The 19,189-nt window shown below is 45.9% G+C and overlaps 1 protein-coding gene across 3 annotated transcripts in view; it reads right to left on the reverse strand.

Annotated features, from left to right (window-relative positions):
- The window catches only part of LOC143214177 (transcription factor hamlet), a 92,575-nt gene that overhangs the window by 34,804 nt on the left and 38,582 nt on the right, over positions 1-19,189 (reverse strand). For 2 of the 3 annotated variants that reach the window (XM_076434920.1, XM_076434902.1), the window contains exons 1-3: positions 7,263-18,012; positions 1,206-1,565; positions 411-607 (exon numbers count right to left, since the gene is read on the reverse strand). In XM_076434920.1, the coding sequence (XP_076291035.1) occupies positions 411-607; positions 1,206-1,565; positions 7,263-7,311 (606 nt within the window). In that variant the 5' untranslated portion in view covers positions 7,312-18,012. Of the gene's footprint in view, positions 1-410; positions 608-1,205; positions 1,566-7,262; positions 18,013-19,189 lie in introns of those variants that run through there. The other variant, XM_076434911.1, reaches the window with a different exon arrangement.

Below are 19,189 nucleotides of genomic sequence, written 5' to 3' on the forward strand. Positions count from 1 at the left end.
CCTCTCTCTCTCTCTCTTTCTCTCGAGTCTTCGGCATCTGCCGGATAATACCCGGGATTATAGCAGGATAGCAAGCCCACCGACACTGGTTTTTCCGGCAGAGTATTCCTCCGCTCCGATCCCGAGCCGTAAACAGATCGATCATCTTTCAAACGGTCGGAAGAGGAGCACAGCGCGAGATGATATCGCCTGCGAATCCTCGGTTCTGCGGGCGACCCTAAACGCACGACCTAAACGGAGATTATTCGACTCGCTTTCCCGGGATACGATCGCGTTTCTTCGAACGAGTATTTCTGAAACGGTCGGCGACCGTGTCGATATACGCCCGGCTTCGTTTATCCGCGCCTCGAAATTCCGGGATAACATCGCGACAACAACGACGGCGCCGATAAGCAAGAAATGCAACTCACCTCCCACGCGTAGCGGGGGTTGAAAGGCTCGCTAGCCCATTTCCCGAGGAACGGGCCGAACCTTGCACCCCGCGGAATGTCCTTCCTCGCTCGAACGTGAGGACCCCCGGGCGATGAACCTCCCACCTCGACTTCCGGCACAGGTGACACCCACTCGCGGCTCGACTGCTCCTTCTGCTCCTGCTTCACCGCGTCCTCTGCGAACGGAAAAGCTGTAGCCACCGTAGACATCGTAAACACTGCGATACACTGTGTTCGACTGCGTGTGACGAGCATTTCCTACCCCTCCGCTTCGACGAGCGATAGACAAGTTTTCAACCCTTGCGTCGATCAGCAAAATTTTCCACGGTACTCGATGATGTTGCATTTCATGTGAAAACAGCGAATCAACCTTTTTATTCATTAAAATCCTTGCTCTCGACGTTCGTCTTGGACTTCAGAATTTTTTAGACTCGCTCTTTTTACACAATCTGACACACGTAGTCGAACACTTTGCATAATAAAGCTAATTAGCATACGATCCAGGGAAACAATAACACCTAGAACCGCTAGAGCGCTGCTAGCAGCCACATCGTAATTTAGTAAATTAAATCCTCTCGATAACCGGCTCGCCCGCGATAACCTACTATTCTAATCCGGACAATTAAGCGCCACGTCTCGCGACAATTTACACCGTAATTCGTAACATTAACAGCCGCGGTTGACCCAGTATTCTAATTTGCGCAATTAGCCGGCGCGATGACGTGGCAGCGGTACTACTTTCAAAGGGAAGGAAAAAAAATCCTTTTCACTCACGATAGGAATCGGTCCTGTAAGCGTCCCGGGAACTGGAGTAGTCTTTGCGGTCGGTTTTCTCGTAGTCCCAGGACTTCTCGTCTTCCCTGGACGACGCTCTGTGTGGATCCTTTTCGTAGCTTGGTTGCTTGTCCACGGCTGGAGAGTAGCTTCGTTGATAAGCAGGCCTCGATTGAGGATTGTAGTCCTGCGGGACATCGTGGGCGCTGGTCGCGTGCAGAACCTTCAAGTCCCTGTACACAGTGTTGCTGTTGCTGTTGCTACCACCTCTAATCGACCCGTTCTCCTCCATCTCAGCGTTGTCACCGGCACCGGTGCCGACCGGCGTGCCAGACGTCGACTCGCCTTCGTCGCTGCTTCCTGGAACGAGAGATCGTATGATCAGAAGACTCAACTTGGATACAAATCGGCTCCCGTTTCACTATCAACGGAGCTGACACACGTTAAACATCGACCACCTCTCCTACGGATCATCCACGGAAAGCTCAGCCCACCCACATTCCCGGAGAACGAGATTAAGCTACCAACTTCTCAACATTCTATTTACCCCAATCGGAATCGAACTGGGGAAACGCGAATGTTGATGTTGGACCTTTCGGGAAACTGAATTCTAACGTCTAGGTGGACCATCTGGAACAGGGTTTTCCCAAACTTTTTCTGCAATGGAACACTAACCCGGAAATTTTAACGGAACACAGCTTATTTTTTAGGTTGGGTAATTCCTATCTCACGTCCGTGGTGTCGTGAATTATACATGATTGATTTTATCAATTATTATTAACGGCTGAAACATCGGACGTGCAACCTACTAGTAAAATTTTTAAAAAATGTTATGTATGTATATTGGCGGGAATGTACGGAAACAATCTGTTCCGGACAAAAAGACTCCAGGACGTGTCCCTCGAGTTACAAAATATACACAAATACACTTATTATACATTCATTTTTCAGAATGAGAAAGGAACACCTATTCGGGTTCAGCGGAACACTGGCGCACAGTGGTCTGGATCGGAAAATCGTGTGCCGGTTTGTTATAACTTTGGAACCACTAGAGATATTGCAATTAAATTTTCACTAAACATAGTTTAAAAATAATCATTTTTAACTATAGGTAATTAAATATTTTTTGCATTTGTTAAACAATAATTTTTTATTAATTTTCGTTGATATTTTTTATTAAAAAAAAAAGATTTTAATATAATCTTACAGCGTAATTTGCATTATTCGAAAGCATACAAATGCGCATGCAGCTATTTTCGTAGCTACATGCTGCCGAATAATGCAAATTACGGCTCGTAAACGAAAAAATAGGACTTTGGAGGCAGATAGCGTCCTAGATCGATCTCTTATCTAGCGTTTTTGACTACTGAAAAACCCCGTGTTTCTATCATCGAGAAATGAGAATGCGGATCCCGCACCCTTGCAATCCTGGAAACGAGTCTAGTACCTTATATCTTTATTTTACTAGATGCGAGTGAAATATCGGAACGAAACTGAACTGAGAAACTTCTCTTACATTTTAATACTAAAGAATTACCTCGGATGCAATATTTAACACTAAAATCTTACATTTTTCGCTATCTCAAGTCATCTGATAATAATTTGTACCAATAATATACCTCGCAAACATTCTATTACCAACTATTTGTGGAAATAAATAATTTTTTCACAACCCTACCGCCATTTTGTGTTTTGTAATTTTGACATCAGATTCATATTCAACGGCCCTTGAGTTTCATCAATTGATGCGATACCGCGTCCAACGTTAATAGTTTTAAACAATAATAATTTGAGCAGAGGGACGAGGGAGGAATTAACTCTTTCATGATTATTTATAGGAAGGTGTACTAAAAATATTCCAATTTTTTAGAAAGCTAAACTCGGCTAAACTTTAAAGATATATACTCTCTTAAATAGAAAGGACTTCACACAAATTTTTCTTACGTCATTGAGCATTATTATTTAAATAGAGTATTTACTTTAATTGATAATAGAAAGATATGATTTTTATCCCAAAAGTCTGCTCTTCAATTTAAAAAAAAAAAAAGCGAGTGAAAATATTAAATAGGAACGGCAGGGCATTGCATCAAAGAGAAGCAATTTTGCTCATGAAAAATACTCCTTTTAAAATGTCCAACTTTCAATGCTTATTACAACTATAATATTTATTAAATTGTACTATTTTCTTCATTTCCGAGGTCTGTGGACATTTGATTGGATACGAGAAAGTTCGTTTTTGGGCAAAAAGGCACACGATTTTCCAATCCAGACCACTGTGTGGCATTCCGCGGAACATAGTCTGGGAAACCCTGATCTTGAATGATGGATACTATTTCTTTGATTTGTGATTGGTGGGATTAGAGAAATGCTTCTGTGGAGGTTTGGTGAGCGGACTTTCTTTCAAACAGAATAATTTTTCCAAGTTCGAATTAGACTTCGGTTCTTCTGCGAAGCCCGAGACGTAAAATCCAACGACATGTTTAGCATGTTTATGACCGACACGAATCTGTAAACTGTGTATTTCAAATTTTAGGTTCACTTTCGTGAATGTTTTCAGACTAACATTACAAGTAGATCAATGTACATTTTATTGCAGTTAATGAACCTGTGTCCACTGTGCGGATCATTATGCGAGCAAATTGTGCAGGAATACGAACTGATAAATGCGTAAAATCCTTAGTCTACCATCAGACAGTTAGATTTGAAGGATTCTACGAGCCGCGGGAGATGTCGGTCCGTCCCCGCAGTTTCCGAGGGAGACAGTGGGCGCGAGAGAAGTGGATGTCGGTGTGGAACGGTTTGTTTGCCGAGACCCCCGTCGTTTTTCCCGCACGAGGAGGCTGGACGAAATCCTAGGCACACAAGGACAAGTGGCAATCGAAGAACACTATCTCCTCGAGACCGCCGCGCTGGTCGGTTTTCACAGTCACAAGCTCGGCGAGCGTTGCGATGCGACACCCGAACCAAGGATGTTTGACGCGATAAGCCGAGAATTTTATTGTCCCCTTCTCCCGAGCGTTGGTTTTTCGTTGAACATCTTGACGCGACCACACGTACAGACTGGGATTATTTCCTCGGAACGATCGACGTTCGTGCCACGTGTCATTCTCTTTGGATCGACTCATACTCATCCGGTTCCGAGATTCGGACCGAGTATTCTCACCCAGGTTTAAGTGAAACCGTTCGTAACCGAGCTGGTCCGTCGATTCCGATCTGCTACTTTTCTTCGGTTTCGCTTAAACCTGGGTAAGAATACTCGGTCCGAATCTCGGAACCGGATGAGCATGAATCGACCCTTATACGACAATCATGATTACGGATTCACGAAAAAGTTTTGAGGGCCGTCGTATGGAGTCCTCCGAATCTGGATTTGTGTGTATAACTCCAGACCGGATATGACGGGCCCTTCTAATACCAGACGCGTTATCTTCGAATCGAAAGATATCCCGACCGGTGGTATCGGCTATCTAAAAGCAAACTAGGAGGTTTGCGGTCTCGTCCGCGTAGTGACACGGAGACCTGCGACGATCCAGAGTCCTCTGCAAACAGGCTAAGCTCTCTGTGAATCCGCTAGGCTAAGCAAATTGCCGACAAACTCGCGCAGGTGTATCCGAGGAAGAGGAAGAGGGCACTCGCATTGTTGGACCTTTTACGATGTTCCGGAACCAACCATCTCTCTCGAATCGAATCAACGTCTCTCCTATGTTTTTCCTCGGGAAACGGGATATCGCGTTTAGTGTAATAAAACGTGGAAATTATCAATTTTACGGGGCCAGCTTCAATTCCGCTCTGACCGGGAGAGAAAGAGCAAACAGTTGACGGATTAAGGATCCGCCGAGTTATGTGCGCGCGAACCAGTCGTAAAAGGAAACGGTGATCCCGAACAGAGAGCTAATCGACACGAAAACGCGGAGACAGACGATAATAGCGGGGGACTCGAGCACGTGAGCCCCCGGAGAATGATGCCTCCGGGTAATCGGGAAATCGCGGAATCCTTTAGAAGAATAATCGTAAAGATAGCTCTCGACCGGAGAGGGATATAATCGGCGAGCATTCAGCCTTGATACACGGATATCCGATCGATTGGATAAACAGCGCCGAGAAATAAACAACGGTGGTGGAACAGCTTCAGAGGATGACTATGTTGTTACAACTTGAGAAGAGCTCCCCAGAAGGATCTCCCCACCCGGATAGGACACTCGAGGATCCTCTCGTGCGACTCGTCGATACGATACAACAACAATATTTGGAAAACTTTTGACGCCCAGGGGTCTTTGACTCCTGTGGGATACGAGAACTCCGACGTTTTCATTCCCTTGACAGAGGCCACGAGTACTTGTTCAACCATACGCGATATTATCCCCGATGATAGCGGCTCGAGAGGCTTCCGACGCGATTAGAGCTCGAGTGTCCGCTCCCGCTTACTAGAGAATCGAAACTCCTCGTGGGAAGAGTCTACGACCCCGACACTTTTTGCCCAGTGGGCCCTTTCGCCCTCGGGTAAACAGGTTGCCCCAATTAAACCGTATTAACGCACTCGCGCCGCTTATTCCGCCCGTTTCTTAACCCCTTACCGCGCCGTCGGACTAATTAATTCCGAGTTGGAAACTGAGAGACATCGGGACCTTTCTTTGTACTTGTAATTTTTCTTTGTTCCTGTTGACATTTCATTTCAATTAATAACAGCGTGTTAATGCACTTTCGACGATTATTGGGAGATGGCCTGATCGGTTTTCTACCGAATAGAGCTATCTCATAAAACATTACGACAACACTAAAAAATGTATGCATTACATCGTCTAATGTGTCGACTCGACTACACTAATCCTTTTTTGCAGTTCGTCCAATAAATTCAGATCATAATACATATTAAGCATGTCGCTTATACTGCAGATAAGAGAAGAGTTCAGACAGAAACTCCAATATACTGCGTTACTGTTTGATTCGCTTTTTCGAGTACGTTAATTAGTAGCCAGCGGATTGTACGCATTTATGATAACAGCAGGTTGGTTGAATTTATAGTAATATCTAGACTACGGATTTTTATGCGTTTATGAAGAAATTGGCTGGATCAAATACAAAACAGTGAACGATTAGAAAAATTGAAGAATATTGTAATATTGGCTTTAATGCAATAATGTCATTAAGGGATGAAATAAATTTTTATTTTACTCCTGCTTCCCCCGCAATCAATGCAGAACATTTCTATTCAAATGATAAAAGAAGAACGACATTTCTAGCTTGCTCATGTTTCTTGCAATCGAGGCGGATCATTTTTTATTTGAATTGTCTGCTTATTGCAAGGACGACTAACTTTCGGACGGAGCCTCGAGCAGTTTAATTAAGCAGAGAATTAAGGAGCCGCGGAACTGTCGGGGAGATATTCTCCAGCGGATCCCGGAAAAGATAATTAAGCAAATTGCGAATCTATTCACACGCGAGTAGACCGCAATGCCTCGACCGCACAGGACATCCTGGCGATACGGGGATCCTGATGGAATAAGGTCCCAGTCCCCATTAGCTCCTATCGTTCACCGAGACCGATTCCGTTCGCGAATCTAAAGCCCCTTTATCTTCAAGTCTAATTAGAATAGAACGTCACGATTGCGATTGAAATGAAACCCAACATCTCGATTCATACATTCGAACGCGTATCAACGAAAAATCCAAATGATATAACGCCTATCATCACGGAATTAGATAGAAAACAAAATTAGAGAAAGTAACGTATCCTCGCGGATTGTATTCCGGATAGGCTGTGGTTCGACTTCCTTCTGCGACGATTCTCTCGATTCGAACAGTCCCAACGAACTCTCGGAGACAAAATTCTCCGCCGGAGCTACGATACGATCTCCAGCGAATCGATTAAAACCGATCGTCTCTAATCGGAGCAGAATACGATAAAAATAGATACGAATGCGAAAGCTCGCGATATCGATGTTATTTCCTGCAGCGTGACACGAACATTTTATCGGGCGCACTTCACCTTCGATCGTATGTAGCCATAATTCCGTTTCCCAAATTCGAACAATCATCGATGGTGTGAATGGAACTTACCGTTCATCTTGTAATCGACCATGGGCCGCGATAGATCGAGGCAGTTCATCTGTGATGAAGAAGAGGGGAAGAGTGACAGTCCAAAGAATGTTGCGAAGAAGATTAGGTTAACACAGTCCACACATGGTTGTAGAGAGTCACAGGAGTCTCACACGTGAACACACTGGTCGGCGGGCGACGGGATCGCGATAAATCGCGTGCTGATCGTGTCCATGATCCGCGGATCGATACGCATGATCGTCGGGAGGCGACGCGATAAAGATTCCGGCGGGGGGTAAGAGCGAGCGGAACGGTGGTCGCAGGGGGCAGTCGCGAGCGGAATTCGAAGCGGAATGCGCCGCGGTGCGGAGCGGAAAACCGTAGCGAAGCGGAATGTGGTCCGCTTCGCGGCGCAGGCCCGGCGAAGACGCGATCGAAATAAGAAACGGATAACGGGAAGAGCGCTGCTCCGTGTCAGCTGGCTCTTGGCAGACTAGAGGATCCGAAATCTGTTGAGAAGAGGATGGCACGACGAGGGTTCCCGAGGGAAGCCAGGGACGATCCACGGGGTGTGGCGGAGCCGCTTCCATCGAGACCTCTGGTTGGCCCACGGGCGGAGCAACCCCTATCGCATTCGGATCCCCACCAGTCTCGCACAGCATCCCTCGAAAGTGCGAGCGAGACCCAGAGAACGAGACAAGAGACCGAGTTACACTGGTGGAGGAACCCAACTGCGCTCTCTCTCTCCCTCTCTCTCTCTCATTCTCCTTCGTTCTCTCCTTCTCTGTCTAGGAGAGTCTCTCGCGGAGAGAACGACCGCAGAGGTGGGGACACGAGGAATCAGAAAACGTGACACTGATAACGAACGAGACACGACGGTGGTTGAACGTCAAAGATCAGCCCTCGACTCGACAACGATCCAGAGTTCCGAAAAAATCCTTTGTGCAACGTGCACCGAGGGTGATCGATCGAGAATATATTGACTGAGCATCTTTAGGATAACTACCCGTTGATCGGTTTCTAAATAGCTATTTTTCACTCCTTTATTCCTTGTACTGTAATAGCAGACTCCGGATCAACACTTCAATTTAATGTTGTTAATTGAATTTAAATCGAAATGGAATTTTTCTATTTTATCTATTGGAAAATACGATGAATATAAAATGTCTTTTTTTCTAGTAAATCCAAAAAGTCGATGTTACTCGTAAATAATAGTTTTTGTTTTAAAAAAGTAAAAGTGGCGTTCAATGGTGAATTCTCGTTATTAATTTATGGACTTTTGTGATGAAACCCAAAGTTTTATACACGGTTTCACGAAAATCAGGAAATGGACAAAATTTCTTTAATCCATCGGAAACTTATACTTCTTATAAAGATGAATAAATTCTCGTTATTAACTTATGGACTTTTCATGATGAAACCCAAAGTTTTATTAGACAGTTCCGCAAAAATCAGGAAATGGACAAAATTTCTTTAATTGATCGGAAGAGTACTCTTCTTATAAAGATAAATAAATTCTCGTTATTAACTTATGGACTTTCATGATGAAACCCAAAGTTTTATAGACAGTTCCGCAAAAATCAGGAAATGGAAAAAATTTCTTTAATTGATCGGAAGAGTACTTCTTATAAAGATAAATAAATTCTCGTTATTAACTTATGGACTTTCATGATGAAACCCAAAGTTTTATAGACGGTTTCGCAAAAATCAGGAATTGGACAAAATTTCTTTAATCGATCGGAAGAGTACTTCTTATAAAGATGAATCAAGTACTTGATTGTGTATTGTATTCATGATGAAACCCAAAGTTTTATAGACGGTTTCGCAAAAATCAGGAATTGGACAAAATTTCTTTAATCGATTGGAAGAGTACTGCTTATAAAGATGAATCAAATACTTGATTGTATTGTGTAGAATATGTGTTTAAAAATGTCCACAGCAGAATTGAAAGAAAACGGAATCATTCCGGGCTTTCCCCAGCGAGGCAGAAGAGGCAGGCTACCCTGTCGAGAAGAGGTCAAATGTCAGGGTGTGAAAAATTTTTTTCCACCGGCCGAACCCTCGATCGAGAAGTGCTCCAGAAAGTATGGCAGTCGGCGTGGACCCCACGCGGAGTCAGGGTCAGTGGAACAACCATCGAAATCTTTATTGGACAAGCTCGGTCACCTTTTTCTTCGGAAAGTAGCTGTCACGAGCCTGTCTAGATTTCTCTCCACGACCACCGTTCACAATTCATTGCGGTCTGGTCGCGTCACTCTTGACTTCGAAGTCAATCGAAGGAGTAGAATTTCGAAAAACACCTTTCTCCACCGCTTTTGAATTTCCGTTAAACGGAAAACGCGTAACCGAAACTGCAGCTAGGTCGTTGCACTTTCGTCCGTTTTATAAAAACACGGTCACACACTGTTCGATTATTCGTGATTCCACGAAAAGAGAGAATCGTGGTTCAAATTTCTCGGAGCCTGTAAATCGCGAGGGAAAAGAAACGGCCGCGAATAATAAGCGGGCGGGAAATCGCCGAAACAAATCTTCATTTCTTAGGTTGAAAATCGAGTCGGGGGTAGGTTGCGGGGGCGACAGTGTGTTTCAGAGGCAGGAGGACATGTGTCGCGTACAGTTATATCGTTCTTTATGGCCGGCAATGTCGGTGCCCTTCGTTCATTCAACGCGAACGTCGTCCGCGCGATATTTGGCCAGGGGGTTGATTTACACCCGCATAAAAACGTCCTCGCGCCCTCCGATGTAGATCTCACCTCCTCCGTCGAGCTTTCGCGAAATCGCGAACTTTGACAAATGGTGGGCGCGGCTCTGATTACGAACTTCCAGAGTTATCCGGAATAGAACAATGTCCCAAAGCAAATTCTTTAGATAATGCGCTCATTTCATCACTTTTAATTTTTCTGCTTTGATTTCGAACTATCAGAATTATCCGGGACAGGAAAATATGCGAAAGCAAATTCTGTAGATAAGGCGCTCATTTCATCATTTTTAATTTTTCTGCTCTGATTACGAACTTTCAGAGTTATCCGGAGTAGAACAATGTCCCAAAGCAAATTCTTTAGATAATGCGCTCATTTCATCACTTTTAATTTTTCTGCTTTGATTTCGAACTATCAGAATTATCCGGGACAGGAAAATATGCGAAAGCAAATTCTGTAGATAAGGCGCTCATTTCATTATTTTTATTAATTTTTCGGCGGATTTCGAACTTTCAGAATTATCCGGGACAAGACAATGTCCGAAAGAAAATTCTGTAGATAATGCGTTCATTTCATCACTTTTAATTTTTCTGCTTCAGATTTCGAACTATGTATCAGAATTATCCGGGACAGGAAAATATGCGAAAGCACACACACAAATTCTGTAGATAATGCGCTCATTTCATCATTTTTAATTTTTCGGCCGATTTCGAACTTTTAGAATTATCCGGGACAAGACAATGTCCGAAAGAAAATTCTGTAGATAATGCGTTCATTTCATCACTTTTAATTCTTCTGCTTTGATTTCGAACTATCAGAATTATCCGGGACAGGAAAATATGCGAAAGCACACACACAAATTCTGTAGATAATGCGCTCATTTCATCATTTTTAATTTTTCGGCCGATTTCGAACTTTTAGAATTATCCGAGACAAGACAATGTTCGATAGCAAATTCTTTAGATAATGTGTTTATTTCATCATTTTTAATTTTTTCGACGTGAGATAGGTCGAAATTGGATCACTTGATTGCAACAAGTAGTTAATGTTTTAACTGATTTAGATCTGTACCCTGTTCGTTGCAATCGAGCATAAATGTAACCAGATGTTCCAATTTCGACCTACCAGACGACAGGAAAATTTTGTAATAACTTGCATCAATTTTATGAGAATGTCTGACATACTGTATCGGGTATGGAAGCATCGAGATGTTGGTCATTGGGGAAGCATAGTCGAAGCGGCACCTTGACACAGGCTGCGTGCACAGGCTGGTTCTCGGCTCGCCAGGCGTCCTGGCCGAGAACGGGGTGATCGATTCGGGGACGCGGGACGTCGACGTCGACGTCGGGCGTCGTCGATGACGGCGATGGCGGAGGGGTAATAAATAACGGGAGTATCAAAGGGTTATCAGATCTAAGCAGAGCTTCTAGGTCTAGCGCAACTTCTGACACGTAGAGTGACGATGCCGTAATGTCGGTGGCAAAGTGTGCGCATGTAGGGTGTGAGAGAGAGTCCTAGGGGTGGCCAGGAGAAGGTAGAAGGGAGGGGGAGGCGCGAAGCTATTAAACTGACAGAAACACTTGCCACCCCCTCCTCTGACCCAGGCACCCCCTCACGGCCGTCGACTCTCTCTCTCTCTCTCTCTGCCATCCCTTACTCTCGGAAAGCCCTTCGTCCCTTACTGCAACAGCGGTGGTTATTAATATTTTTCACACCCCCGAAAATTGTCTCCTGTGTGCCCGTCGAGCCCGGCAACTTTCGCACCAACGGAGAAGCAATTTTACAGGCGTGTCACCGCCTGTCGCTTGTCAACAAGCCGACGACAAGATACACGGGGATGTGTCCGAGGGTCATTGTTCGCTGCGACCTTTTCTATACGGCGGATTCCTCCATTAAAATTCCCGGAAGCGAACGGTTGCGGCGTGCGCGAAAACTTTATGCTACAATTTCATCCAGGGAATTATTAGTTCAGATTCAGAATTGAATTTTTCGGCTAATACGGTCGTTGTAGGAACTGCAAAATGCAAGAATTTTCATTTAATCGAATACACTACTTGATTGTCTAGACATTTTTCAAACAATTTCGGCCTTGTTCATCGAGGATTGCAGTTCAGATTGTCGGAGCGTAACGAATTCCGATGCGTATGCAGATGGGACAGAAGTTGGTACGGGGTGGCAGGACGAAGAGGCTCTCGAGGCGGGCCAGGATCAAGGAGTCCGATCGAACGAGGACTCGTCTCTCATCAGCGAAATTTGCCGACCGTTAACGGTCCAGAGAACAGAAAGAAGTAGCTGGCGCGCGACGAGCGTGTAGAACAGCCTCGGCGAGGAAGGAAGAAGAAAGAAGTCGGTCCTCGATGCCGATCAAACAATCAGGCTGCTGCTCGAGTGGTCTTCCAAGAGAGTCCGCGTAGTCGACTTCTTGATCTACCCCAAAGCGATTCGCGCGTCCGTCAACAAAGACGGGATACCGGTAGAATGAGAGAGAGAGAGATCGAAGAAGGGAGAGACGTTGTTGAGAGAGGAAAGAAGAAGAGAGAAAGAGCGGGACGAAGGTAGAAGAGAGGAATAATCATTCTCGAACGCGATACGCTAGGTGAAAAGGATCGGGAGACGTGCGTGTCCGTGAATGCCTTGTCCCGTGTACCCTCGGTACACGTTGTTGGCCTTTGGCAACGGGGGCACACGTATGTCCGTGAGTATGCCCGAAATAGCGATTGGTGAATCCACGTACGGCTGGAGTCGCCTCAACGGTCGTGACGGGAGTCTATAATTTGTGTTCGAGTCGAGTTGGTTCTCCGCGTTGTGTACGCACACGCGTTCGCCTGGCTTTCGTTGCGCTGCCCTCTAATGCGCCATTGAGAGCCACGTTGATGTGGCATAAGTAGTCGGGAGCAGAAGAAAGAAAGCGCGCGCGCGCTGAGTAAGCGAGCAAGAGAGAGAGAGAGAGCGGAACGAAGAGAGAGAACGCGCGCGCGAGACTCTCTCTCTATGAGACTCAGGAGCACCGCCCTCCTGCCTCGAGGAACTTGAGACGCGATTGTTGTGCGCCGCGTGCACACCGTGTACCAGAAAGCATTGTCCCTCGTTAGAGGCCACCGGAAGTCACCGGAAGACGATCAACTAACGGAAGACCCTGTACCAAGGGGCTCCTCCTGCCCCACGACGCGCCCCTCTTTCTTTCTTTCTTTCTTTCTTTCGGACAGACTTTGCAGCTTGTCTACACGAGACCCCCCTGACACTCCCCCCGCGGAGATACGTTCCCTTCGACTTAACGATTTTTAAACGCGTGATCGCGAACTAAGACGACACGAATCTACGCCCCGCGGCACGATTTTATCAGCCCTCTTCTCTATCCGCTCCACGCTTTGTAGTTCTCCGAGGGCGCGTTGGACCGTGCCACGACTGCCAGAGGACTTCCAGTGTAGCTAACTTCCAGCAGGACCAAGGGTGGACCAGTTAACACTCCAGCTAACATATCTAAAAGAAGCTCAGAAATCTTCTTTCATTTCATTATAACGAACGAAATTATCCTGCATTCTGACCTAAAACAAATTGTCCTATCTAGACGAACTATTATAATAATCTGCGTGTTGCAGTCAAGCAATGCCCTTGACTCGCCTGATCGGAAGCCTGTGAACAAAGTGCTGCTTGATGTGCCGCATCCAACGATCTACGAGTTAAAGACACGAGGAGAGGATTATCAGCGCGTGCACGTAGGAGGATACCGTTTTACGTAATTGCAGGCTCGCGCACGAAGGTGGTTTTCGCCTGACGGAGGATCCGTGTCACGAGGTCAAGATCGGCGGAAGGAACGTAGCAGAAGATCCAGATGCGGCCGATAGAATTGTGGCACGCGAGCGACCGGAACCGGCCGAAGTAGGGAAAATCCGGTACACATTGGGCCCTCGTGCTCGTGCAACACCCTCGCGTTGCAAGGTCTACGGTAGGCTCTTTACAAGCCTGTTCTCTCTCCTTTTGCTCGCATCCCTACATCCCTACCGAAGTTTAACAATAAATTTTTTTCCTTTCCGTAGAGGCGAACGATATTATGTACTCGTTTTTGCAGTCGCTCGACCGGTCCTCAATTTTTCATTAGTCGACCCGAGGAGTTGAGGGGCGGGAGGGGGGAAGAGAGCGACGGTATATTGATTTTCCGCGAGGTTACAAAGGCCGGGCTCATAATTTCGCGCAAAAGTAACAAAATTATTGGCTCGGTGTGCGCATTGTTATCGACAAACAGCGGTCGGGCTGGTCAAAATTCATTGGTAAATTAAACGTTCCGGCGTACGTCATTCGGCGAACGGGCGGCACGGCTCGGCAGGTCGCGGGATTAATTTAGGAAGGTTCGTGCATCAAGTTTACATCGCGGAGCGCGGAAACAACGAGTCGCGCCGCGGCTCGTCGTAAGCGCGTCGAAACGCGCGGGGCGTTGGACACACTGGAGAACATTGGCCGCGGCTGTTGCTCGCACGAACGAAAAGTGGGAGGAAGAGAAAAGGGAGGAGGCAATAGCGAGAATCAACAGCGATATACGCCGTAATATCGGCGCAACAAAGTGCAAGCTTATTGGAAAACGCGTGGCGAGAGAGCGCGCGTGCTGCTGCGGCCAGGAAGCCCAGGACAGCGTGCAAATATTGATGCATTAACAATGCAGGCTAATTATGTTTTGGTTCGGGCACGCTGTTCTCTGTCGAGGACGGTGCAGCGACGACGATACAACCCCGCGCTACCGCTAGTGCTGCTACCGGTGCTGGCGGTTGAAGTTTGCGGTGCCCACCAGCACGGCCATTTCGCCATTGTGATCCGGACTTCAGCAAACAGCCTCCGGGTGGCTCGCAGGCGTAACCCGCCGTTAAATTAATTTTATCTCATGTCCGACATTAATTTTCTACGGGCCGCTGCCGGGCTCGGTCTATCTCGGCCGTCCCCCCCTCTCCTCCCCGCCTTCGACGCGATCCCTTTCGCAAAATTCTCACCACCGTTCAACAACTTTCCGTTCGATCAAACTCTCCTACAAAAATACAGCAGCCTGCACTCGCTCGTTCCACGGAAACGGGAATTTCAGGCAACGGTTCGAGGTTTTTGCAATCACGAGGTGTCCAATCAATCGCATAAGAATGTTAATTACTAATAAAATTACTAATAAAATGCAACTTTGTCTTGATTTGATCGTGTATTGCGAAAATGCAATCAGCGAGAACCTAATGCACACTTTCTACGGAACGCACGATGGAGTTCATCGAAGCGCGAGTCTTGAGAGAAGAACAATAATGCTCGGTCTCCTCCAGGCGAATAGTAATCGGACCGATTAGACTCTAATTAGATTCGCATCGCATCGAGCTCCGGGCTGTTTAAACGAGCCACGCGTCATCCTCAACGAATTCTCCACGAGCTCTTCTCGGCGGCGAGAGCCGAAGATCGAAGGGCAAAACCCCTGCGGATATCAGCCCTTAACGGGAGGCAAGCTGCGCAAGGGTAGAACCCGAAGGAGGGGGAACAGATGTTTTTGAGCGCGAGCTAACATCGTAATCTATGTTCCGCAACATCGTAATTAAGGAAAAATGGAAGGCCCGGCCGTCTGTGATCTTCCGCCTCTTCGACACTATTCTTAACTGTTCATCGAGTGTTAATACTGATGCTGGCAGAATTTAATCAATCATGTTATATTGAGGACGAACAGTTAAATGCTATTTAAAATCTTCTTTCAAATAATGTTGCTGGAAGAAATTATTCAATCATGTTACTAAGGGCGAACATTAAAAATGGTATTTAAACATCCTCTTTCAAATAATGATGCCAGAAGAAATTATTCAAGCTTATTATCAAGGGCGAACATTAAAAATGCTATTTAAAAATCCTCTTTCAAATAATGAGGCTAGAAGAAATTATTCAATCATGTTGTTAACGGCGAACATTAAAATGCTACTTAAAAATCTTCTTTCAAATAATGATGCTAAAAGAAATTATTCGATCTTGTTATTAAGGGCGAACATGAAAGTGGGACTTAAAAATCCTCTTCTAAATAATGATACTGGAACATTATTTGTAAATTTGGAGGAGTTACTTCAAGATTCGAGAAGCCAAATTAATTTATACCATTGTACTGTAATTTAAACCATTGTATCGTTCAACAATTTCCGAATTTTCCTGACAACATTTTCGGACCTTGTTCGAAACAATTCAGTGTTCCACAGACGTGTTACTAGTTGTTCGCGGAAGATGAAACAGCGAGCAGCGTTCTCTCTTATCCAAACCGTGCCGAGGCGACTCGAAGAGGAATCGATCGGGTTCAATTTTCTCGAGCCTCCCGACACGATGAATCGCGGCGGGAAAGAATCGAATCTGGCCGGTCGGATCTCACGCGCCGATCGTAAATAAGGGCAACAATGCTCCGCTGACCGTCCTTCGGCGTTTGCTCCCGCATTCACGCATCCCTTACGCCTGGACCAGTGCCGTTTCGAATCGGCGGGATCGTGGCGCGCGAGATAAAGTGGATTCGAAAGTTTAAATCTTCGGCCAGCTCGTGGCTTGACTTCCCCAAAGAGCAGCGAGAGGGTGGCGAACAAGGAAAGCACGGAGTTGCAGAGGGTGGCCACTTCTCGCCAAGACACAGATACGATCTGAACGTTTACCGCTCCCGTTCGCCCAAGTCGTCAGCGCCGAATGGAAATACGAGAAACCGTGAAAGAGGGATGCCGTTTCACCGACGAGGATCGTCCTTGTCCCTCTCTCTTATTTCTCGAGAACGTAGGACACAGCCGGTTCTACTCGAAATCACAACAACCGATTGTTATCGCTGTTTTCTTAACAGTGGCGTGGCTATCATTATTTATCGGGCGACGACGTGTCGAGAACGCGTTAGCGTAAACAGAAACTATCGGAGGATCTGCCGTAATTTCCGCGGAAATTGACTCATCCGATAGATAACCGGCGGACATCGTTATCGATCCTCCAATGGGCTGTCTTAAACTGCTGCTACGTCCTCGAGATAACGAACGTACTTTGTAACACACCGCGAAGCGATGCAGATACATTGTTGGAGATTTTGGTTACTTGCGGTCTAAGTTAGGCGAAGAGAAACAGGGCTCTTCGATTAGGTTCTGTTCGTAGAGCGTTTTGCTCGAAATAAATGTATAATAATCACGGTTTTGTACAATACATCGCGTCCACAATTCGGGAGATAACGGACGCTTCCGATACGTTGTCACGTATCTCGCATCCCCTTTTTTGCGGATATTCGTTAGGAGTATGGAAAAATCCCGTGAACAATCGCAGCCGGGACAATCGACAGTATCCGACAGTCACGTTCGCAATCCGAGAGATAAGAGTCCAGATATCTCTGGCAGTCGTCGTTCCATCACGCGCGAATAGACTGCCTCCGGCTCTATTCACGGTGGCTGGAAGAATAGCCCCGTGATTCTATTCAGACGGAAGCTGGAGAGAGAGAACGATATCGGGGCGAGAGAAATAAAGAAGGGCGAAGGAATCCGAAAGAGAGGGGGCACGTAGAGCCATCTGGGAATCGAATATCTTCGATCTAACGGCGTCTCTCCCAAATATCCGCAATTGTGGAAGAGTAATCGATGGACAGTCGGCTGCGAGACGTTCCCGGGGGTTGACTCGTCACGATGCACCCTTTGGAACCCTTGCCGAGTGACGATGAAAGGGCGTGAAACGAGTGAGATGTTTTTCCACGCGAGATCGAGGAACAAGCTAACCTGCGCCAGTTTTGTCCTACGAACATTTCTTTTTTTTTCTTGTGAAAAAGAACGAGGGGATGAATAGGTTGGACTACGGCAGGGAAACCCTGCGGTGGTACGGATCGAACGGTAATTGAAGTTACATTGCGATGGTTTTGGTCGAGAGGCGAACCCAACCCGGAAACCCTCCGAAAAATTGTGGTTGTCAAAGGCGAGAGTCAGTGGTTATCCGCCATGTTGCAAGGGTTGGTGGAATTTTTAGGCAAAATCAAAATTTCTTGAGTCGAACGTGGGAAACAGAAGTTGGATGAAAATTATTTTTCGCTGTTCAACTTTTGTTACACCGGGTATTTCATCTAACTTGACCACCTTGAATACCTTTGTTGTTTTTAAAGATACGTAAAATGTCTGAAGGACAAAGTTGAATGGTAAAATGGGGCTCATACGATTTCGACATACATAGGTTAGTACTTTTTTATAACGAATGTCCAGCTGCATCGATTCGTGTATTAAAAAATACCTCATTCCATTTGAACAAAATCAAGATGACCTTTATATCTCTAAAAAAAATTACATAAAAACAAACATTTTTTTGGTATCGTATGAGCCCCATTTTACCATTCAACTGGGTCCTACAGATATTTGACGTATCTTTAAAAACGACAAAGATATTCAAGGTGGTCAAGTTAGGTGAAATAGCTGGTATAAAATTGCCGAATAAAAACTGCTTCTGCTGCTTTTATTTCATTGTTTATGAAATTCATAAAAATGTTGCAGCCAGATTAAACAAGCCTGAAAAGCACAGTAGAGTTAAGTAAGTTCGTAAGTTTGTTTCTCCGTTTCGCTATTCAACTTCTGAATGGAACACTTACAAACGCGCATCAGGGGTGATCAGAGGGTTTTCCCGAAGCCACCTGCGAGCGATGCGGCATAACTCTTGCGAAAACAGTATAGGATGTTCGTTAGAGGGGTTGGAAAGTCAAGTTACCCATTTCACGTTTCCAGGAATAAAAGGCGGGAAACTCAACAAGAAAAAAAGAATCAACGGTAGGGTTCGATTTTTTCTACTGACGAAGATTCGTTCATCTTGAACCGGCACTCGTCGTTGCATTGTCTGCGGTTAACCCGGTAAACCTTCCGGAGAAGCTCGATTAAAAAAGTTTAGATCGCGCCCAAGGCGTGAGAAATCGCTGCCTCCTCTCTTTCTCTCTCTCTCTCTACGATTTGTAGCCAATAACCGGGGATCTATAACTCATCCGTAATTGTTCGCCGGAGGGAAAGAACGAACTCTTCTTTCCGCCCGGTCTAATTCGATTTTGATCACGGTGACACTCGACTCGGCCCCTCCCAGCTCGAACAACTAGGTCGATAAATAACTGACGAGAATCGAACAGTCGCGAGCGAAGAAATTCGGCAGCGCGACACCCACGCGCCCGGAAGCGCGAGAGAAGATTCAATTTCGTCGGCGGATCGAAACGAACGCTCATCAAATTCGAATTCGAACGTCTCCGACATGCGACACAACTTTTATGAAAAATGTATCTCG

The sequence above is a fragment of the Lasioglossum baleicum genome, chromosome 1, assembly GCF_051020765.1.
Source record: "Lasioglossum baleicum chromosome 1, iyLasBale1, whole genome shotgun sequence".
Classification (NCBI taxonomy): Eukaryota; Metazoa; Arthropoda; class Insecta; order Hymenoptera; family Halictidae; genus Lasioglossum; species Lasioglossum baleicum.